At 49.6% G+C, this 18,879-nt stretch overlaps 2 protein-coding genes and 1 long non-coding RNA gene across 37 annotated transcripts; 1 reads left to right on the top strand and 2 right to left on the bottom strand.

Moving 5' to 3' along the window:
* Positions 1–1,878: 1,878 nt before the first annotated feature.
* Positions 1,879–3,336, top strand: LOC127917846 (uncharacterized). Of its 3 annotated transcripts, none has more exons than XR_008097900.1 (4): positions 1,879–2,485; positions 2,517–2,733; positions 2,917–2,978; positions 3,313–3,336. It is a non-coding gene; the product is annotated as an uncharacterized LOC127917846 (long non-coding RNA). The 3 variants fall into 3 exon arrangements; XR_008097899.1 differs by lacking the exon at positions 3,313–3,336 and adding an exon at positions 3,191–3,214; XR_008097898.1 differs by lacking the exon at positions 3,313–3,336 and adding an exon at positions 3,191–3,213 and having other exon boundaries at positions 2,517–2,794.
* A 249-nt stretch (positions 3,337–3,585) lies between these two features.
* Positions 3,586–4,891, bottom strand: LOC127916478 (protein phosphatase 1 regulatory subunit 35-like). The gene is made up of 3 exons (XM_052498263.1): positions 4,887–4,891; positions 4,504–4,653; positions 3,586–3,776 (listed from the first exon to the last, which is right to left on the bottom strand). Exons 1-3 carry the CDS (start codon positions 4,889–4,891, stop codon positions 3,587–3,589), a joined length of 345 nt encoding a protein of 114 aa, XP_052354223.1. The 3' UTR covers position 3,586.
* A 1,836-nt stretch (positions 4,892–6,727) lies between these two features.
* Positions 6,728–9,930, bottom strand: LOC118369694 (APC membrane recruitment protein 2-like). Of its 33 annotated transcripts, none has more exons than XM_052500813.1 (3): positions 7,343–9,930; positions 7,004–7,070; positions 6,728–6,971 (listed from the first exon to the last, which is right to left on the bottom strand). In XM_052500813.1, exon 1 carries the CDS (start codon positions 9,644–9,646, stop codon positions 7,703–7,705), a length of 1,944 nt encoding a protein of 647 aa, XP_052356773.1. In that variant the 5' UTR covers positions 9,647–9,930; the 3' UTR covers positions 6,728–6,971; positions 7,004–7,070; positions 7,343–7,702. The 33 variants fall into 33 exon arrangements, with proteins under 33 accessions (XP_052356773.1, XP_052356751.1, XP_052356791.1 ...); XM_052500791.1 differs by having other exon boundaries at positions 7,004–7,049; XM_052500831.1 differs by having other exon boundaries at positions 6,728–6,929; positions 7,004–7,049.
* Between the last annotated feature and the right edge of the window lie 8,949 nt (positions 9,931–18,879).

The raw sequence follows: 18,879 nt of genomic DNA, 5'->3' as shown, positions 1-18,879 counted from the left end.
ACCTTAATTCTTCTCCTCCCTAACCTTAATTCTTCTCCTCCCTAAACTTAATTCTTCTCCTCCCTCTTTTCCTCCCTACCCCTAATTATTCTCCTCCCTACACCTAATTATTCTCCGACCTACCCCTCCCTCTTCTCCTCCCTCTTCTCCTCACTCTTTTCCTCCCTACCCCTCACTCTTTTCCTCCCTCTTCTCCTCCCTCTTCTCCTCCCTACCCCTCACTCTTCGCCTCCCTACCCCTCACTCTTCTCCTCCCTACCCCTCACTCTTCTCCTCCCTACCCCTCACTCTTCTCCTCCCTACCCCTCACTCTTCTCCTCCCTACCCCTCACTCTTCTCCTCCCTACCCCTCATTCTTCTCCTCCCTACCCCTCATTCTTCTCCTCCCTACCCCTCACTCTTCTCCTCCCTACCCCTCACTCTTCTCCTCCCTACCCCTCACTCTTCTCCTCCCTACCCCTCACTCTTCTCCCCCCTACCCCTCACTCTTCTCCCCCCTACCCCTCACTCTTCTCCCCCCTACCCCTCAGTCTTTATTTAACTTTTTCTTTCTCATTCTCTTAGTCTCTCGTTTCTCTTCTCAGTCTGTTGTTTTCAGCTGTACAAAATTCTAAATAATTCCATGCAGTCTTTTTAGTTGAATATATACCAACGCTAAGCCCAGGTCCAGGTTTCCTAGAAACTAAAAGGAGATGAGATCAGCAACAGTGTCTATAACCCACCACACACACACACACACACCTCTCTCTGTCATCATGAGAAGCTTTGATCTGGTATTACCTAATGCTTTTACACACTCTGCAGGGAGCGAGAGAGGGGAGGGGAGAAGACGATGGGGAAAGAGATGGAGGGGAGAAAAAGAGAGAGGGGGAGGGGAGAAGAGGGGGAGAGGGATGGAGGGGAGAAAAAGAGAGAGGGGGAGAGAGATGGAGGGGAGAAAAAGAGAGAGGGGGAGAGAGAAGAGGGGGGAGAGAAAAGAGGGAGAAAAAGAGAGAGGGGGAGGGGAGAAGAGGGGGAGAGAGATGGAAAGGAGAAAAAGAGAGAGGAGAAGAGGGGGAGAGAGATGGAGGGGAGAAGAAGAGAGAGGGGGAGGGGGAGAGAGTTGGAGGGGAGAAAAAAAGAGAGAGGAGAAGAGGGGGAGAAAGAGAGGGGGAGGGGAGAAGAGGGGGAGAGAGAGAGAGGGGAGAAAAAGAGAGAGGGGGAGGGGAGAAGAGGGGAGATGTATTTTTTTCTGCACTATTACATTCACACTGATTCACACATTCACACTGATTCACACTGCACCAAATACTCCTGCCTTCCTTAGGCGTACACACACACACAAATACAGTACATCCTTTCTCCAGCAACACGTGCGTCCCTCTAACAATGACAGAGAAAGCTTACAAATAGAGACATTCCCTCCCATCTATATTCAACACTAAAACACACACACGCGCGCACACACAAACACTTATGCAGATAGGGAGGTCTTAAAGTAGATGTACATACACACACATTTACCCGGTTTCATATCGACAGAAAGCCTGTATCAGCTGCAGCCAGCCTCTCTCTGTGTGTCTCTCTCCCACCTTCACATTCATTCAGCCTCAGAAAGACCATACAATCTAACAATCAATATTACATTCGGAGGTCTTCTTGAGGAACAAGTGATGTGAGTAGTTTATCCATCAGCAGCTGTAGCTCTCTGAGCCACACGCAAAAACATCACCCACCACTGCAGCAGAGCAACAACAGCATCACCCTCCCATCCCTCGTGTGTGTGTGTGTGTGTGTGTGTGTGTGTGTGTGTGTGTGTGTGTGTGTGTGTGTGTGTGTGTGTGTGTGTGTCAGCAGGCGACTGAAATGGATGCCAACACACTAAGGCAGAATCGTCTCAATTAGCGCGAACACAGCGGTTTATTAATTAAACAAAGATATTCACACCATTAACAGAACGAAAGAAAACAAAGATATTCACACCATTAACAGAGTGAAAGAAAACAAAGATATTCACACCAGAGGGAATAATAGAAAGACAGAGAGATGGACAGACAGGTAGGTAGATGTAAGGCTAAGAGTGACGTCATTCTGCATTCAGATCTCATTGTTTATAGGTCTGTAACAGCTAATGGTATAGAATAACAGCAGGATGAGGGGAGCGTGGGGAGCGTGTCTATGATTTGGGGATGAAGGTTACTCCTGATTTGGGGACAGAGGGTGAAGGTTTCTCCTGATTTGGGGACAGAGGGTGAAGGTTTCTCCTGATTTGGGGACAGAGGGTGAAGGTTTCTCCTGATTTGGGGATGGGAGGTGAAGGTTACACCTGATATGGGGATGGGGGGTGAAGGTTTCTCCTGATTTGGGGACAGAGGGTGAGGGTTACTCCTGATTTGGGGACAGAGGGTGAAGATTTCTCCTGATTTGTGGATGGGGGGGTGAAGATTTCTCCTGATTTGTGGATGGGGGGTGAAGGTTTCTCCTGATTTGGGGACGGGGGGTGAAGGTTTCTCCTGATTTGGGGACGGGGGGTGAAGGTTTCTCCTGATTTGGGGACAGAGGGTGAAGGTTACTCCTGATTTGGGGACAGAGGGTGAAGGTTTCTCCTGATTTGGGGATGGGAGGTGAAGGTTACTCCTGATTTGGGGACAGAGGGTGAAGGTTATTCCTGATTTGGGGACAGAGGGTGAAGGTTACTCCTGATTTGGGGACAGAGGGTGAAGGTTACTCCTGATTTGGGGACAGAGGGTGAAGGTTACTCCTGATTTGGGGATTGGGGGTGAAGGTTACTCCTGATTTGGGGATGGGGGTGAAGGTTTCTCCTGATTTGGGGACGGAGGGTGAAGGTTTCTCCTGATTTGGGGATGGGGGTGAAGGTTACTCCTGATTTGGGGAGGGGGAGTGAAGGTTTCTCCTGATTTGGGGATTGGGGTGAAGGTTTCTCCTGATTTGGGGATGGGGGGTGAAGGTTACTCCTGATTTGGGGACGGAGGGTGAAGGTTTCTCCTGATTTGGGGACGGAGGGTGAAGGTTACTCCTGATTTGGGGATGGGGGTGATGGTTACTCCTGATTTGGGGATGGGGGTGAAGGTTACTCCTGATTTGGGGACGGAGGGTGAAGGTTACTCCTGATTTGGGGATGGGGGTGATGGTTTCTCCTGATTTGGGGATGGGGGTGAAGGTTTCTCCTGATTTGGGGACGGGGGTGAAGGTTACTCCTGATTTGGGGACGGGGGTGAAGGTTACTCCTGATTTGGGGACGGAGGGTGAAGGTTACTCCTGATTTGGGGACGGAGGGTGAAGGTTACTCCTGATTTGGGGATTGGGGTGAAGGTTACTCCTGATTTGGGGACGGGGGTGAAGGTTTCTCCTGATTTGGGGATGGGGGTGAAGGTTTCTCCTGATTTGGGGATTGGGGTGAAGGTTTCTCCTGATTTGGGGATGGAGGGTGAAGGTTACTCCTGATTTGGGGATGGGGGTGATGGTTTCTCCTGATTTGGGGATTGGGGTGAAGGTTTCTCCTGATTTGGGGATGGAGGGTGAAGGTTTCTCCTGATTTGGGGATGGGGGTGATGGTTTCTCCTGATTTGGGGACTGGGGGTGAAGGTTACTCCTGATTTGGGGACGGAGGGTGAAGGTTACTCCTGATTTGGGGACGGAGGGTGAAGGTTACTCCTGATTTGGGGATTGGGGTGAAGGTTTCTCCTGATTTGGGGACGGAGGGTGAAGGTTTCTCCTGATTTGGGGATGGGGGGTGAAGGTTACTCCTGATTTGGGGATGGGGGTGAAGGTTACTCCTGATTTGGGGAGGGGGTGAAGGTTTCTCCTGATTTGGGGATTGGGGTGAAGGTTACTCCTGATTTGGGGACGGGGGTGAAGGTTACTCCTGATTTGGGGACGGAGGGTGAAGGTTTCTCCTGATTTGGGGACGGAGGGTGAAGGTTACTCCTGATTTGGGGATGGGGGTGATGGTTACTCCTGATTTGGGGATTGGGGTGAAGGTTACTCCTGATTTGGGGACGGATTGGGGGTGATTTGGGGATGGGGGTGAAATATACTCCTGAATTATGGGGGTGAAGGTTTCTCCTGATTTGGGGACAAGGTTACTCCTGATTTGGGGACGGAGGGTGAAGGTTACTCCTGATTTGGGGACGGAGGGTGAAGGTTACTCCTGATTTGGGGATGGAGGGTGAAAACAAAAGCCCCTGATTTGGGGATTGGGGTGAAGCTGGTTTGGGGACGGAGGGTGAAGGTTACTCCTGATTTGGGGATGGGGGTGATGGTTATCCTGATTTGGGGATTGGGGTGAAGGTTAAAACTGATTTGGGGACGGAGGGTGAAGGTTACTCCTGATTTGGGGATGGGGGTGATGGTTTCTCCTGATTTGGGGATTGGGGTGAAGAAAGTAATCCAGGGGACGGGTGAAAAGTTACTTCCTGATTTGGGGATGGGGGTGATGGTTTCTCCTGATTTGGGGACGGAGGGTGAAGGTTACTCCTGATTTGGGGACAGGGTGAAGGTTACAGCCTGAGTTGGGGTGCGGAGGGGTGGCCCTGATTTGGGGATTGGGGTGAAGGTTTCTCAGGCTTTGGGGACAGGGTGATGGTTTCTCCTGATTTGGGGATTGGGGTGAAGGTTTCTCCTGATTTGGGGATTGCAGGGCGAAGGTTTCTCCTGATTTGGGGATTAGGGGTGGGCTGAAATATACTGGAGCCATAGGCAAGCTTGGAGAGTTGTGTGTGTGTGTGTGTGTGTGTGTGTGTGTGGTGTGTGTGTGTTTGATTGTGTGTGTGTGTGTGTGTGTGTGTGTTTAATGTGTATGTGTATGTGTATGTGTATGTGTATGTGTGTGTGTGTGTGTGTGTGTGTGTGTGTTCCCTGATCCTAGTGCCTTGTGTTCCAGGCACCTCATGCAGCGAGAGTGTTCAGTTAGTTTTCCAGTTTTCCATTAGGTGATTTGTTATGGTTGTAAATCCCAGAGAGATTGAACCTGCAGCTGTTTTCCCAGATTGCAGTGCGGCTGTGTAAGGTCATCGCAGTCCATCAGGTGCAGAGGACCATGTGTGTGTTTATGTTTCACTAAGGAGGATGTTTTAGGGATGTTTCTAGGTTACATTCACTGGCAAGGTGAGGTATCCTGTGATCTCCATGTGCACCTTAATGTATAAACATACATACATTCTCTCGGATTTATTTGAGCAATGTTGTCATCACAGCCATCCACTGGCAGTAGAAAAATAGTCAGCAGTACAACCAATCAGGTTTTAGAAGACGGTGGTCCACTGTAGCTCAGTTGGTAGCACATTGCGCTTGCAATGCCAGGATGGTGGCTTTGATTCCTGGGATCACCCATCATAAAAAATAATAGAATAATATGCATGTATGACTCACTGGTGGGAGGATGGGCTCAATGGAATAAATGGAATGGTATCACACAAAAAGTAACATGTTTGACTCTGTTCCATTAATTCCATTCCAGCCTTTACAATGAGCCCTCCCTCATATAGCTCCTCCCACCTGCATTACTGTAAATCACTTTGGATAAAAATGTCTGCTAAATGGCATGACAAAATGACAGATTAAGGATCGGAGTCTGGGATTAGGAGGTAATTAGTTACAGATTAGATGATGACACATTCCAAACTGTTTAATTATATTAGACTGTTAGATTAAACACGTTGTATCATATAAAATCTGTCTTTTAGAAAAAAGGACTTGAAGAGAAAAGGTAAAGGTGCTCTGGACCTTCCTAGCAGTGTGAAAGGTGCTCTGGTCCTTCCTAGCGGTGTGAAAGGTGCTCTGGTCCTTCCTAGCAGTGTGAAAGGTGCTCTGGTCCTTCCTAGCGGTGTGAAAGGTGCTCTGGTCCTTCCTAGCAGTGTGAAAGGTGCTCTGGTCCTTCCTAGCGGTGTGAAAGGTGCTCTGGTCCTTCCTAGCGGTGTGAAAGGTGCTCTGGTCCTTCCTAGCAGTGTGAAAGGTGCTCTGGTCCTTACTAGCAGTGTGAAAGGTGCTCTGGTCCTTCCTAGCAGTGTGAAAGGTGCTCTGGTCCTTCCTAGTGGTGTGAAAGGTGCTCTGGTCCTTCCTAGCGGTGTGAAAGGTGCTCTGGTCCTTCCTAGCAGTGTGAAAGGTGCTCTGGTCCTTCCTAGCAGTGTGAAAGGTGCTCTGGTGTCCTTCCTAGCAGTGTGAAAGGTGCCCTTGTCCTTCCTAGCAGTGTGAAAGGTGCTCTGGTCCTTCCTAGCAGTGTGAAAGGTGCTCTGGTCCTTCCTAGCGGTGTGAAAGGTGCTCTGATCCTTCCTAGCGGTGTGAAAGGTGCCCTTGTCCTTCCTAGCAGTGTGAAAGGTGCTCTGGTCCTTCCTAGCAATGTGAAAGGTGCTCTGGTCCTTCCTAGCAGTGTGAAAGGTGCTCTGGTCCTTCCTAGCAGTGTGAAAGGTGCTCTGGTCCTTCCTAGCGGTGTGAAAGGTGCTCTGGTCCTTCCTAGCGGTGTGAAAGGTGCTCTGGTCCTTCCTAGCAGTGTGAAAGGTGCTCTGGTCCTTCCTAGCGGTGTGAAAGGTGCTCTGGTCCTTCCTAGCAGTGTGAAAGGTGCTCTGGTCCTTCCTAGCGGTGTGAAAGGTGCTCTGGTCCTTCCTAGCGGTGTGAAAGGTGCTTTATATGACCTTCCTAGCCGTGTGAAAAATGCTCTGGTCCTTCCTAAAAATGTGGATCCCAAACTTTTCTGTGCGCTCTCTTCCCCACTTGAAGAGTTGCCAGTGTTGAAAAAATCTGTTCAGGAAGCGATAAGAGTTCTCTAAAAATGTGGATCCCAAACTTTTCTGTGCGCTCTCTTCCCCCACTTGAAGAGTTGCCAAGTTTCTTATACACATAATATATATGTTTCCCATACACATAATTCCAGTGATGTTGTACACACACAACCAGTTATGTTGAACACACACCTCCAGTGATGTTGTACACACCTCCAGTGATGTTGTACACACCTCCAGTGATGTTGTACACACCTCCAGTGATCACCTCCAGTGATGTTGTACACACCTCCAGTGATGTTGTACACACACCTCCAGTGATGTTGTACACACCTCCAGTGATGTTGTACACACCTCCAGTGATGTTGTACACACACGACCAGTGATGTTGTACACACACCTCCAGTGATGTTGTACACACACGACCAGTGATGTTGATGTTGTACACACCTCCAGTGATCACTGGAGGTGATGTACAACATCACTGGAGGTGATCACTGGAGGTGTGATACAACATCACTGGAGGTGTGTACAACATCACTGGTCGTGATGTTTACAACATCACTGGTCGTGATGTTTACAACATCACTGGTCGTGTGATGTACATCACTGGAGGTGTGTACAACACGACCAGTGATGTTGTACACACACGACCAGTGATGTTGTACACACACGACCAGTGATGTTGTACACACCTCCAGTGATGTTGTACACACACCTCCAGTGATGTTGTACACACCTCCAGTGATGTTGTACACACCTCCAGTGGTTAAAGTATGTCAAACTTTCTTTGCCACCCAAAGATTATTTAGTTTTGTTGTGACCCACTAGGATCCAATGGGAGTGTTGCTTAGAGCTCTTCTGTCTATCATTGTCTGATGCCTTCCACAACCCACCAGTCCAGCAAAGTCTTAAACATAAGACCAGTGATGGTGTACACAGGTTCAGTCCAAAGACACCAAAGTTCATGGCTGCCTGGTCCAAAGCTACTTCCTGGGGGCTGGCCCCTGTGTAGCGTTGCCGGCCTTGTTCCCAGGGCGACGGACTGGCACCTTGGAGACAGGGATTCTGGTCCGGGCTGGGATAGGGGCATGGGTGGGTGTGTCAGAGGGAGGAGCGGTTGCGTGGACAAAGGAAAGAGCTGATTGGCTCACAGAGTGAGGGGGTGTGGTCTGTCTGACACTAAGAGGGATTTTGGACTCGCGGGGAAGGCTAGTGCTTCCCTTCATCGAGTGGAAAGAGGAAGAGGAGGAGGAGAAAGGAGGAGTAGTCCGGGCCAGAGGGCTGAGTTTGTACTCACATGCGGAGGTGGAAGGAGTACTCATCAGATCTTCTTCCTCGTCATCAGATCTTTCCAATTCCTCATTGTAGAGGTCGTAGAGCGCATCGCCAGAGCAGCTGTCACACAATAGGCCAAGCCTCTGGTTCCGCAGGAAGCCGTTGTCAGGCGTTGCCGTGGGGGTTGCAGAGGGCGTATCCCAGTAGCCCTCATCCCTAAGAGCCGGGACATCCTGTTGGGGTGGGACTTCCTCCTTAGTCTCCTTCTCATTGGGAGAGGAGGTTTGGCAAGCGGCGTGAGTGGGGAGTTTAGTCACCCTTCCTCCCCCTCCTCCCCCCACTACAGGGATCTTGCTGAGTCCCAGAGACTTGACCTGGGTGAATTTCCGCTCTGTACCCCTCGGGGGAGCCAGGTGAGAGTTGGATCGGAGGAAAGTGGGGGAGTTTTCTCCCCTAGAGGGGAGCATGTGCCAGAGCCCCTGCATGTCTGCGTCATCCACCCCGTCAGGGCTGGCCATCTCCTCCCCACCCCCCATGTAGGCCACCACGCCGCTGCCAGAGGGCTGCTGAGTCGGGGCAGAGTGAGAGGGCATCAACCGTGCTCTGGCAGGGAGGGGGCCAGGGGTAGAGGCAGTTGCGGAGGTAGAGGTAGAAGGGGTGACATGGGTATTAATGGAGCTTCGTACTCCTCCTCCTCCTCCTCCTTCCCCACTACTAGTGCTACTGCTAGTAGCACTTCCTACTCCTCCTCCCCCGTTTCCTGCCCCCTCCTCCTCTGCGTCTGCGATGATGTCACCGCACCCCGTCAGTGAATCGAAGCTCTTGAGTGAAGTGACGTCAGTGAAGAGGACTGAACAGAGCCGGTCCACTGAGGGTTCGGAGTGGGGGTCACACTGATCCAGAGGGGGGATGGCCGTTACAGAGGAAATTGACGTTTTGGGTTTTGAGTGGAGAACGGTGCGGAGAGGGGAGGGGGATGGCGTATAGAGGGATTCTGACAGGTTTGTCGTCAAGGCGATTGATTGCGTAAGTGGTGTCGTGGCGTTGTTGGAGGGAGAGGTTCCTGCCGATTCTGTGTTTTTCTCAGCCTCCGAGCTACCATGATCCTCCAGGAGCGGGCGGGGCTGGGGTTCGAGGGTCAGAGTGATTTCTTTCACTTCTTCTGTTAGAATCACTTCCCCCTCTCTCACCTCCGTTACCTCCCCCTCTCCCACCATCACGTTCTCCTTCCGCCGCCATTTCATACTACTGAAGAAGCCTTTTAAACCCCTCCCCCTTCTCCCAAACCCTGTATTCTCATTGACTCTCACACTTCCTCGTCTGAGCAGCGAAAAGAAGCTCAGTGATTTGCTGAGAGACCTCACCTGTCCCGCCTCTGATATTCCGGACTCCTCCCCTCTCTGTCCGTCTGGTTCCAAGCTCGTTAGTCCGCCATGCGTTTTACTCCTGACGAGCTCGTTAGTAGCCCCCACAGAATTCACATTCACAGAATTCCCGTTCCTGTTGACCCCTTTGTTCCTGAAAGAGAAGAATCCAGCCATTCCGGAGCGTCGTTTTCCGAACAGCTTGAAGGCTGCTTTGTTGATCTTCCCTGGCGGCTGGGGATCGCATGGAGGTGGAGGAGGCTCAATGCATTCTGACTGAACCTCCATCTTCTAGCTATCACTCTATCACTATTTTGCTCTGGCTGTCTCTCTCTGTCTCTCTCTCTCACGCTCCCTCTGTCTCTCTCACTCTCTCTCTGTCCTGCAGCTTGGTGTTCTCTCACTTCCTCACTGGTTCTGTCTGATGCTTGCCTGTTGGTTTTCCCTCTCTCTCTCTCGCTCTCTTTTTTTCTCACACACAAGGTGCTGCCCCTGACTGTATCCATGGCAACTGGTTGCACTAAGCAGCTTTCGTCAGCGTTTGGCGGATTGCCCATGGCTCTCTCTCTCTCTCTCCATTCCCATCCCACCAGCACTATAGATCCCTCTCTGCTTTTCTCTTCTTTATTTATCTATGTTCACAACCCAGATGTAATACTCCCCTCACAGTGTGACAGAGAGAGAGATTGTCTTGTGCTGCACTGCTGTATGTGGTTGTGTGTTTGTGGTTGTGTGTAGGTTTTTGAGAGAGATTTCAAAGGTACGAAACAAATGAGCTTGTTTTTGCTTATGAATGTGCGACTGATACAGTACTTACACGATAATGTGTGCGTGTGTGTTTTCAGGTTTAAAGGTGTAAGTAAACAAAACTAAGCCTCTCAAATCCCACTTAGATGAGAGGATTCGGTTGTGTCGTTTTTTTCAATGTGTGTGTGTGTGTGATGTAGGATTTGAGCAGATTTGCTGATCAGCGGTATCTAGAGGATAAATTAGATTTAGAGAAATATTCCAGCTTAGCTAATGTTCTTAACACACACACACACACACACCTCTGTGCATAGCATATTACCCAATCCTCTCTCTCTCAACAAATGTCTGTTTCTTCCACTCATTCTGCTTCGTTCTCTCACTTTCAACAAATGTATGTTTCTTCCACAGATTGATTCATTCTCTCACTTCAACAAATGTGTTTCTTCCACAGATTCTAAGTGATCTAGCTGAGCTCTGTGGGTATTATTTTTCTATTCATCCCTATCTCCCCGGGCGCCGAAGACGTGGGTGTCGATTAAGGCAGCCCCCCCGCACCTCTCTGAGGGGTTGGGTTAAATACGGAAGACACATTTCAGTTGAATGCATTCAGTTGTACAACTGACTAGGTATCCCCCTTTCCCTTCCCCTAAGCACCTGACCTACTTTCAGCGTCTCTCTCTTCCCTTCTCCATCATCTCCTCTCTTCTTTCCTTCTTCTTTGAGGCACAGGACCCCTTTTCCACCTCATTGCTATCAAACAATGTCTGCATTCACACACACACACACACACGCACGCACGCAAGCAAGCACGCACACACGCACACACACACACGCACGCATGCACACACGCACGCGCGCACACACACACACGAGGGCTTCCGCATAGTGGAGCGTTGAGAAAGAACTTATGGTCTTTCCCAACCAACTCTGATAGACAGAGCTGACCTAGGCATGCCTGGAGAGCATGTTACCAGGTCAAGTCATCTGCCTGCCTGGAGAGCATGTTACCAGGTCAAGTCATCTGTCTGCCTGGAGGCCATGTTACCAGGTCAAGTCATCTGTCTGCCTGGAGAGCATGTTACCAGGTCAAGTCATCTGTCTGCCTGGAGAGCATGTTACCAGGTCAAGTCATCTGTCTGCCTGGAGGCCATGTTACCAGGTCAAGTCATCTGTCTGCCTGGAGAGCATGTTACCAGGTCAAGTCATCTGTCTGCCTGGAGAGCATGTTACCAGGTCAAGTCATCTGTCTGCCTGGAGAGCATGTTACCAGGTCAAGTCATCTGCCTGGAGGCCATGTTACCAGGTCAAGTCATCTGCCTGGAGAGCATGTTACCAGGTCAAGTCATCTGCCTGGAGGGCATGTTACCAGGTCAAGTCATCTGCCTGGAGAGCATGTTACCAGGTCAAGTCATCTGCCTGGAGAGCATGTTACCAGGTCAAGTCATCTGCCTGGAGAGCATGTTACCAGGTCAAGTCATCTGCCTGCCTGGAGAGCATGTTACCAGGTCAAGTCATCTGCCTGCCTGGAGAGCATGTTACCAGGTCAAGTCATCTGCCTGCCTGGAGAGCATGTTACCAGGTCAAGTCATCTGTCTGCCTGGAGAGCATGTTACCAGGTCAAGTCATCTGCCTGGAGAGCATGTTACCAGGTCAAGTCATCTGTCTGCCTGGAGAGCATGTTACCAGGTCAAGTCATCTGCCTGGAGGCCATGTTACCAGGTCAAGTCATCTGCCTGCCTGGAGAGCATGTTACCAGGTCAAGTCATCTGCCTGGAGGCCATGTTACCAGGTCAAGTCATCTGCCTGGAGAGCATGTTACCAGGTCAAGTCATCTGTCTGCCTGGAGAGCATGTTACCAGGTCAAGTCATCTGTCTGCCTGGAGAGCATGTTACCAGGTCAAGTCATCTGCCTGGAGGCCATGTTACCAGGTCAAGTCATCTGCCTGCCTGGAGAGCATGTTACCAGGTCAAGTCATCTGCCTGGAGGCCATGTTATCAGGTCAAGTCATCTGTCTGCCTGGAGAGCATGTTACCAGGTCAAGTCATCTGTCTGCTGGAGGCCATGTTATCAGGTCAAGTCATCTGTCTGCCTGGAGGCCATGTTATCAGGTCAAGTCATCTGTCTGCCTAGAGAGCATGTTACCAGGTCAAGTCATCTGTCTGCCTGGAGAGCATGTTACCAGGTCAAGTCATCTGTCTGCCTGGAGGCCATGTTATCAGGTCAAGTCATCTGTCTGCCTAGAGAGCATGTTACCAGGTCAAGTCATATGTCTGCCCGGAGAGCATGTTACCAGGTCAAGTCATCTGTCTGCCTGGAGGCCATGTTACCAGGTCAAGTCGTCTGTCTGCCTGGAGGCCATGTTACCAGGTCAAGTCATCTGTCTGCCTGGAGAGCATGTTACCAGGTCAAGTCATCTGCCTGGAGGCCATGTTACCAGGTCAAGTCATCTGTCTGCCTGGAGAGCATGTTACCAGGTGAAGTCATCTGTCTGCCTGGAGGCCATGTTATCAGGTCAAGTCATCTGTCTGCCTGGAGGCCATGTTACCAGGTCAAGTCATCTGTCTGCCTGGAGGCCATGTTACCAGGTCAAGTCATCTGTCTGCCTGGAGGCCATGTTACCAGGTCAAGTCATCTGCCTGGAGGCCATGTTACCAGGTCAAGTCATCTGCCTGGAGAGCATGTTACCAGGTCAAGTCATCTGTCTGCCTGGAGAGCATGTTACCAGGTCAAGTCATCTGCCTGGAGAGCATGTTACCAGGTCAAGTCATCTGCCTGCCTAGAGCATGTTACCAGGTCAAGTCATCTGCCTGCCTGGAGAGCATGTTACCAGGTCAAGTCATCTGCCTGCCTGGAGAGCATGTTACCAGGTCAAGTCATCTGCCTGCCTGGAGAGCATGTTACCAGGTCAAGTCATCTGTCTGCCTGGAGGCCATGTTATCAGGTCAAGTCATCTGTCTGCCTGGAGAGCATGTTACCAGGTCAAGTCATCTGCCTGGAGAGCATGTTACCAGGTCAAGTCATCTGTCTGCCTGGAGAGCATGTTACCAGGTCAAGTCATCTGCCCTGGAGGCCATGTTACCAGGTCAAGTCATCTGCCTGCCTGGAGAGCATGTTACCAGGTCAAGTCATCTGCCTGGAGGCCATGTTACCAGGTCAAGTCATCTGCCTGGAGAGCATGTTACCAGGTCAAGTCATCTGTCTGCCTGGAGAGCATGTTACCAGGTCAAGTCATCTGTCTGCCTGGAGAGCATGTTACCAGGTCAAGTCATCTGCCTGGAGGCCATGTTATCAGGTCAAGTCATCTGTCTGCCTGGAGAGCATGTTACCAGGTCAAGTCATCTGCCTGGAGGCCATGTTACCAGGTCAAGTCATCTGTCTGCCTGGAGAGCATGTTACCAGGTCAAGTCATCTGCCTGGAGGCCATGTTATCAGGTCAAGTCATCTGTCTGCCTGGAGGCCATGTTATCAGGTCAAGTCATCTGTCTGCCTAGAGAGCATGTTACCAGGTCAAGTCATCTGTCTGCCTGGAGAGCATGTTACCAGGTCAAGTCATCTGTCTGCCTGGAGGCCATGTTATCAGGTCAAGTCATCTGTCTGCCTAGAGAGCATGTTACCAGGTCAAGTCATATGTCTGCCCGGAGAGCATGTTACCAGGTCAAGTCATCTGTCTGCCTGGAGGCCATGTTACCAGGTCAAGGCGTCTGTCTGCCTGGAGGCCATGTTACCAGGTCAAGTCATCTGTCTGCCTGGAGAGCATGTTACCAGGTCAAGTCATCTGTCCTGGAGGCCATGTTACCAGGTCAAGTCATCTGTCTGGAGAGCATGTTACCAGGTCAAGTCATCTGCCTGGAGAGCATGTTACCAGGTCAAGTCATCTGACAATGAAAAAATACGATCCAACATCGGATGAAGCAATTCTGAGGCTATTCAACTCCGACACCGGAAGGAGATGACTTCAGTATTTTCAGTGCACAGGAGGAGGAAGACAGTGATCAATGACTTTCTTGGTAGGCTACTCTTTACATTTTTGTTACAAACCGTAATGGTTTTGTGGATCAAAGCCTATTTATTTTTTGTTATCAAACTGTTTTTTTAACTAAAGGCTGTGTAAAGTTCATTTGTTTCAATATACGGCCCCCGGGCTTATAGTTGGTGTGCCTTGTTTATGTACAAAATACATATTTTTTAATAATTCAGTGGGTGTGGTTTATATTCAGGTGCGCTTAATAGTCCAGCAATTACAGTACTTTGTTGGAGCACCTTTAGCAGCGATTTCAGTCTCGAGTCTTCTTGGGTATGACAATACAAGCTTGGCACACCTGTATTTGGGGAGTTTCTCCCATTCTTCTCTGAAGATCATCTCAAGCTTCGTCAGGATGGAAGGGGAGTGTCTCTGCAATAAAACAATTTCAGGTCTCACCAGAGATGTTCGATTGGATTAATGTCCGGGCTCTGGTTGGGCCACGCAAGGACATTCAGAGACTTGTCCCGAAGCCAATCCTGCGTTGGCTTGGCTGTGTGCTTAGGGTTGTTATCCTGTTGGAAGGTGAACCTTCACCCCAGTCTGAAATCCTGAGTGCTCTGGAGCAGGTTTTCATCAAGGATCTCGCTGTACTTTGCGCCATTTATCTTTCCCTATATCCTGACTAGTATTCAAGTCCCGCCCGCTGAAAAACATCCCCACAGCTTGATGCTGCCAGCACCATGCTTCACCATAGGGTTGGTGCTATGTTTCTTCCAGATGTGACAGTTTGCATTCAGACCAGAGAATCTTGTTTCTCATGGGTGCCTTTTGGCATACTTCAAGCGGGCTGTCATGCACCTTTACTGAGGAGTGTGTTCTGTCTAGGCACTAGTCCATAAATGCCTGATTGGTGGAGTGCTGCAGAGATGGTTGTCCTTCTGGAAGGTTCTCCCATCTCCACAGAATAACTCTGGAAATCCGTCAAGAGTTACCATCGGGGTCTTGCCTGCCTCTCTGACCAAGACTAGGACTAGTGTGTGTGTGCGTACCTCTGTAGTGTCATGGCTGCCTCTCTGACCAAGACTAGGACGAGTGTGTGTGTGTGTGCGTACCTCTGTAGTGTCATGGCTGGTTGAGGTATAGAGCATGGCAGAATGTTGGAGCGCTCTGGGAGACAGTAGGGGAACCATGTCATCTAAAATACCTGTTAATATTTAATGGAAGGTAAAGTGCAACGGTACAAAATGGATTAAGGAGGCCCAGTTCACCACCCAGAAGGAGAAGTGTGTGGGGAAAGGGGGGGTGGGGGTCTTGTCTATGCAGTCCAACCCTTCACCAGACACTATTGATGGAGTGAGCGTGCAAATACAGAATGTGTGTGTCTGTGTAGTAACAATGACCTCCAGAGCTCTTAAAGTACAAGGAGTTCTTTGTCTCAGGCCACAGGGCTATAGCTGGTCTTTACAGAAAGCTGACACACAACTATAAAGTAGCCTTCTTCAGAAGCCAACGGTGTATTAGTGGAAGCAGAGACCATCAGCTAGCCAGTCTAGGAATTAAACCAGCCAGGTCACCGGTGATACAAGTCCGTTTCCGATGCCCATCCATGTCTGAGGACGTTGGGAGATGACGTGGAAACCGGGCACTTGGGGGCAACATTGAGAGCTTTTTAACTTGCAAGAATGTTTTGGTTTGGCTAGGTTGTTATGGATAGAGATGGGCGTAAGCATTGGCCTCTGATTCAGAAGGTTGCAAGTTTGAATCCAGCAATAGAAAGTTGTTTTTACAAGAGAAAAAAAAAACTGAGAACTGGTGAAAAGAGTTAAATGCTCATGCTGGGCATATTCATAAATAGTTTAGGAGCAAGTAGACTCACACACTCTAACATGCACATATACGCAGCTCATAAAACTGTAAATGAGCTACACACCATCTGTAACCTAGTGTGTGTGAGCTTACATGGCGTTCCTCCGGTATGGTGTATGGCGTTCCTCCGGTATGGCGTATGGTGTTCCTCATGTATGGCGTACCTCATGTATGGCGTATGGCGTTCCTCATGTATGGCGTATGGCGTTCCTCATGTATGGCGTATGGCGTTCCTCATGTATGGCATATGGCGTTCCTCATGTATGGCGTATGGCGTTCCTCATGTATGGCGTTCCTCATGTATGGCGTATGGCGTTCCTCATGTATGGCGTTATGGCGTTCCTCATGTATGGCGTATGGCGTTCCTCATGTATGGCGTATGGCGTTCTTCATGTATGGCGTATGTGCGTTCCTCATGTATGGCGTATGGCGTTCCAGCATGTATGGCGTATGGCGTTCCTCATGTCTGGCGTAGATGGCGTTCCTCATGTATGGCGTATGGCGTTCCTCATGTATGGCGTTTGGCTCCGGTATGGTGTATGGGCGTTCCTCCTCTGTATGGCGTATGGCGTTCCTCAGGTATGGCGTATGTTTTTCCTCATGTATGGCGTATGGCGTTCCTCATGTATGGCATTCCTCAATGTATGGCGTATGGCGTTCCTCATGTATGGCGTATGGCGTTCCTCATGTATGGCATATGGCGTTCCTCATGTATGGCGTATGGCGTTCCTCATGTATGGCGTTCCTCATGTATGGCGTATGGCGTTCCTCATGTATGGCGTATGGCGTTCCTCATGTATGGTGTATGTTGTTCCTCATGTATGGCGTTCCTCCGGTATGGTGTTCCTCAGGTATGGCGTATGGCGTTCCTCAGGTATGGCGTATGGCGTTCCTCATGTATGGCGTTCCTCATGTATGGTGTATGGCGTTCCTCATGTATGGTGTATGTTGTTCCTCATGTATGGCGTTCCTCCGGTATGGTGTATGGCGTTCCTCAGGTATGGCGTATGGCGTTCCTCATGTATGGCGTTCCTCATGTATGGCGTATGGCGTTCCTCATGTATGGCGTATGGCGTTCCTCATGTATGGTGTATGTTGTTCCTCATGTATGGCGTTCCTCCGGTATGGTGTATGGCGTTCCTCAGGTATGGCGTATGGCGTTCCTCAGGTATGGCGTTCCTCAGGTATGGCGTATGGCGTTCCTCATGTATGGCGTATGGCGTTCCTCATGTATGGCGTTCTTCCGGTATGGTGTATGGCGTTCATATGGATCGGACAGAAATGGTTCAGGTCCAGCTGTATAAACCCATTCCAGCCTGTCTAACCCAGTTACACTCTGGTAGCGACTGCTGGAGGACAGCAATGTCCTGTTCTCTCAGCATGGGCCATAGTATGACTACACTACACTGTAGTGAGGCTCCACTGGTCCCGGGGGCCCAAGGGAAATCAAGGAGGGCCTAGTCCTATAATGACAGTAGTCAGGGGTCTGTTAACCTAGTACTATAATGACAGTAGTCAGGGGTCTGTTAACCTAGTCCTATAATGACAGTAGTCAGGGGTCTGTTAACCTAGTACTATAATGACAGTAGTCAGGGGTCTGTTAACCTAGTACTATAATGACAGAGGGGTCTGTTAACCTAGACCTATAGTGATACTAGACCTATAGTGATACTAGTCAGGGGTCTGTTAACCTAGTCCTATAGTGATCAGGGGTCTGTTAACCTTGTCCTATAGTGATCAGGGGTCTGTTAACCTAGTCCTATAGTGATCAGGGGTCTGTTAACCTAGTCCTATAGTGACAGTAGTCAGGGATCTGTTAACCTAGTCCTATAGTGGTCAGGGGTCTGTTAACCTAGTCCTATAGTGATCAGGGGTCTGTTAACCTAGTCCTATAGTGATCAGGGATCTGTTAACCTAGTCCTATAGTGACAGTAGTCAGGGGTCTGTTAACCTAGTCCTATAGTGATCAGGGGTCTGTTAACCTAGTCCTATAGTGATCAGGGGTCTGTTAACCTAGTCCTATAGTGATCAGGGATCTGTTAACCTAGTCCTATAGTGATCAGGGGTCTGTTAACCTAGTCCTATAGTGACAGTAGTCAGGGATCTGTTAACCTAGTCCTATAGTGACAGTAGTCAGGGATCTGTTAACCTAGTCCTATAGTGATCAGGGGTCTGTTAACCTAGTCCTATAGTGTTCAGGGGTCTGTTAACCTAGTCCTATAATGACAGTAGTCAGGGGTCTGTTAACCTAGTCCTATAGTGACAGTAGTCAGGGGTCTGTTAACCTAGTCCTATAGTGACAGTAGTCAGGGATCTGTTAACCTAGTCCTATAGTGATCAGGGATCTGTTAACCTAGTCCTATAGTGGTCAGGGGTCTGTTAACCTAGTCCTATAGTGTTCAGGGGTCTGTTAACCTAGTCCTATAGTGTTCAGGGGTCTGTTAACCTAGTCCTATAATGACAGTAGTCAGGGATCTGTTAACCTAGTCCTATAATGACAGTAGTCAGGGGTCTGTTAAGAGGTCAGATGCACTATGATGACGGTCTTATTGACTGCTGTCACCACGGTGTGTTATAGTGACCACCTGCTGGATGTCAGGGAACAATGGCTGTTTTCATTCATTTGACATGGTCTGAAAACTGTCTGAAAAATCTTGATGTGTCTCTCCTCTTAGAAACTGGGACCGACCCCAGACCATGGCAATGACATCAAAATGGGGTCATGACCTCATCCAGTCAGACAGAGGTAACCAATTGGATTATCCGATCAATGCAAGAGAACCAGTGGGATTATCTCATCAGTGCCATGTCCGTGGCCGAATGTTGGACCTGATGCAGCAACGTCAACGTTCTGAATCCATCATCATTCAGATTAAAGAGGAATCGTGCCATCCACATGTTATAACAGGGTTATCCAAAGTTGATCTGGCGTTGACAGAG

Source organism: Oncorhynchus keta, chromosome 4, assembly GCF_023373465.1.
Source record: "Oncorhynchus keta strain PuntledgeMale-10-30-2019 chromosome 4, Oket_V2, whole genome shotgun sequence".
Taxonomy (NCBI): domain Eukaryota; kingdom Metazoa; phylum Chordata; class Actinopteri; order Salmoniformes; family Salmonidae; genus Oncorhynchus; species Oncorhynchus keta.
This window is presented reverse-complemented; position numbering and strand designations above follow the sequence as displayed.

Coding starts and splice junctions, on each gene's coding strand:
- LOC118369694 (XM_052500813.1), bottom strand. CDS start 9,646: ATGGAGGTTCAGTCAGAATGCATTGAGCCTCCTCCACCTCCATGCGAT.
- LOC127916478 (XM_052498263.1), bottom strand. Junction 3,777..4,503: donor TCCGCACCCCAACTCAGGCT/GTAACCTTCACC, acceptor TCCCCAAATCAG/GAGTAACCTTCACCCCCATC.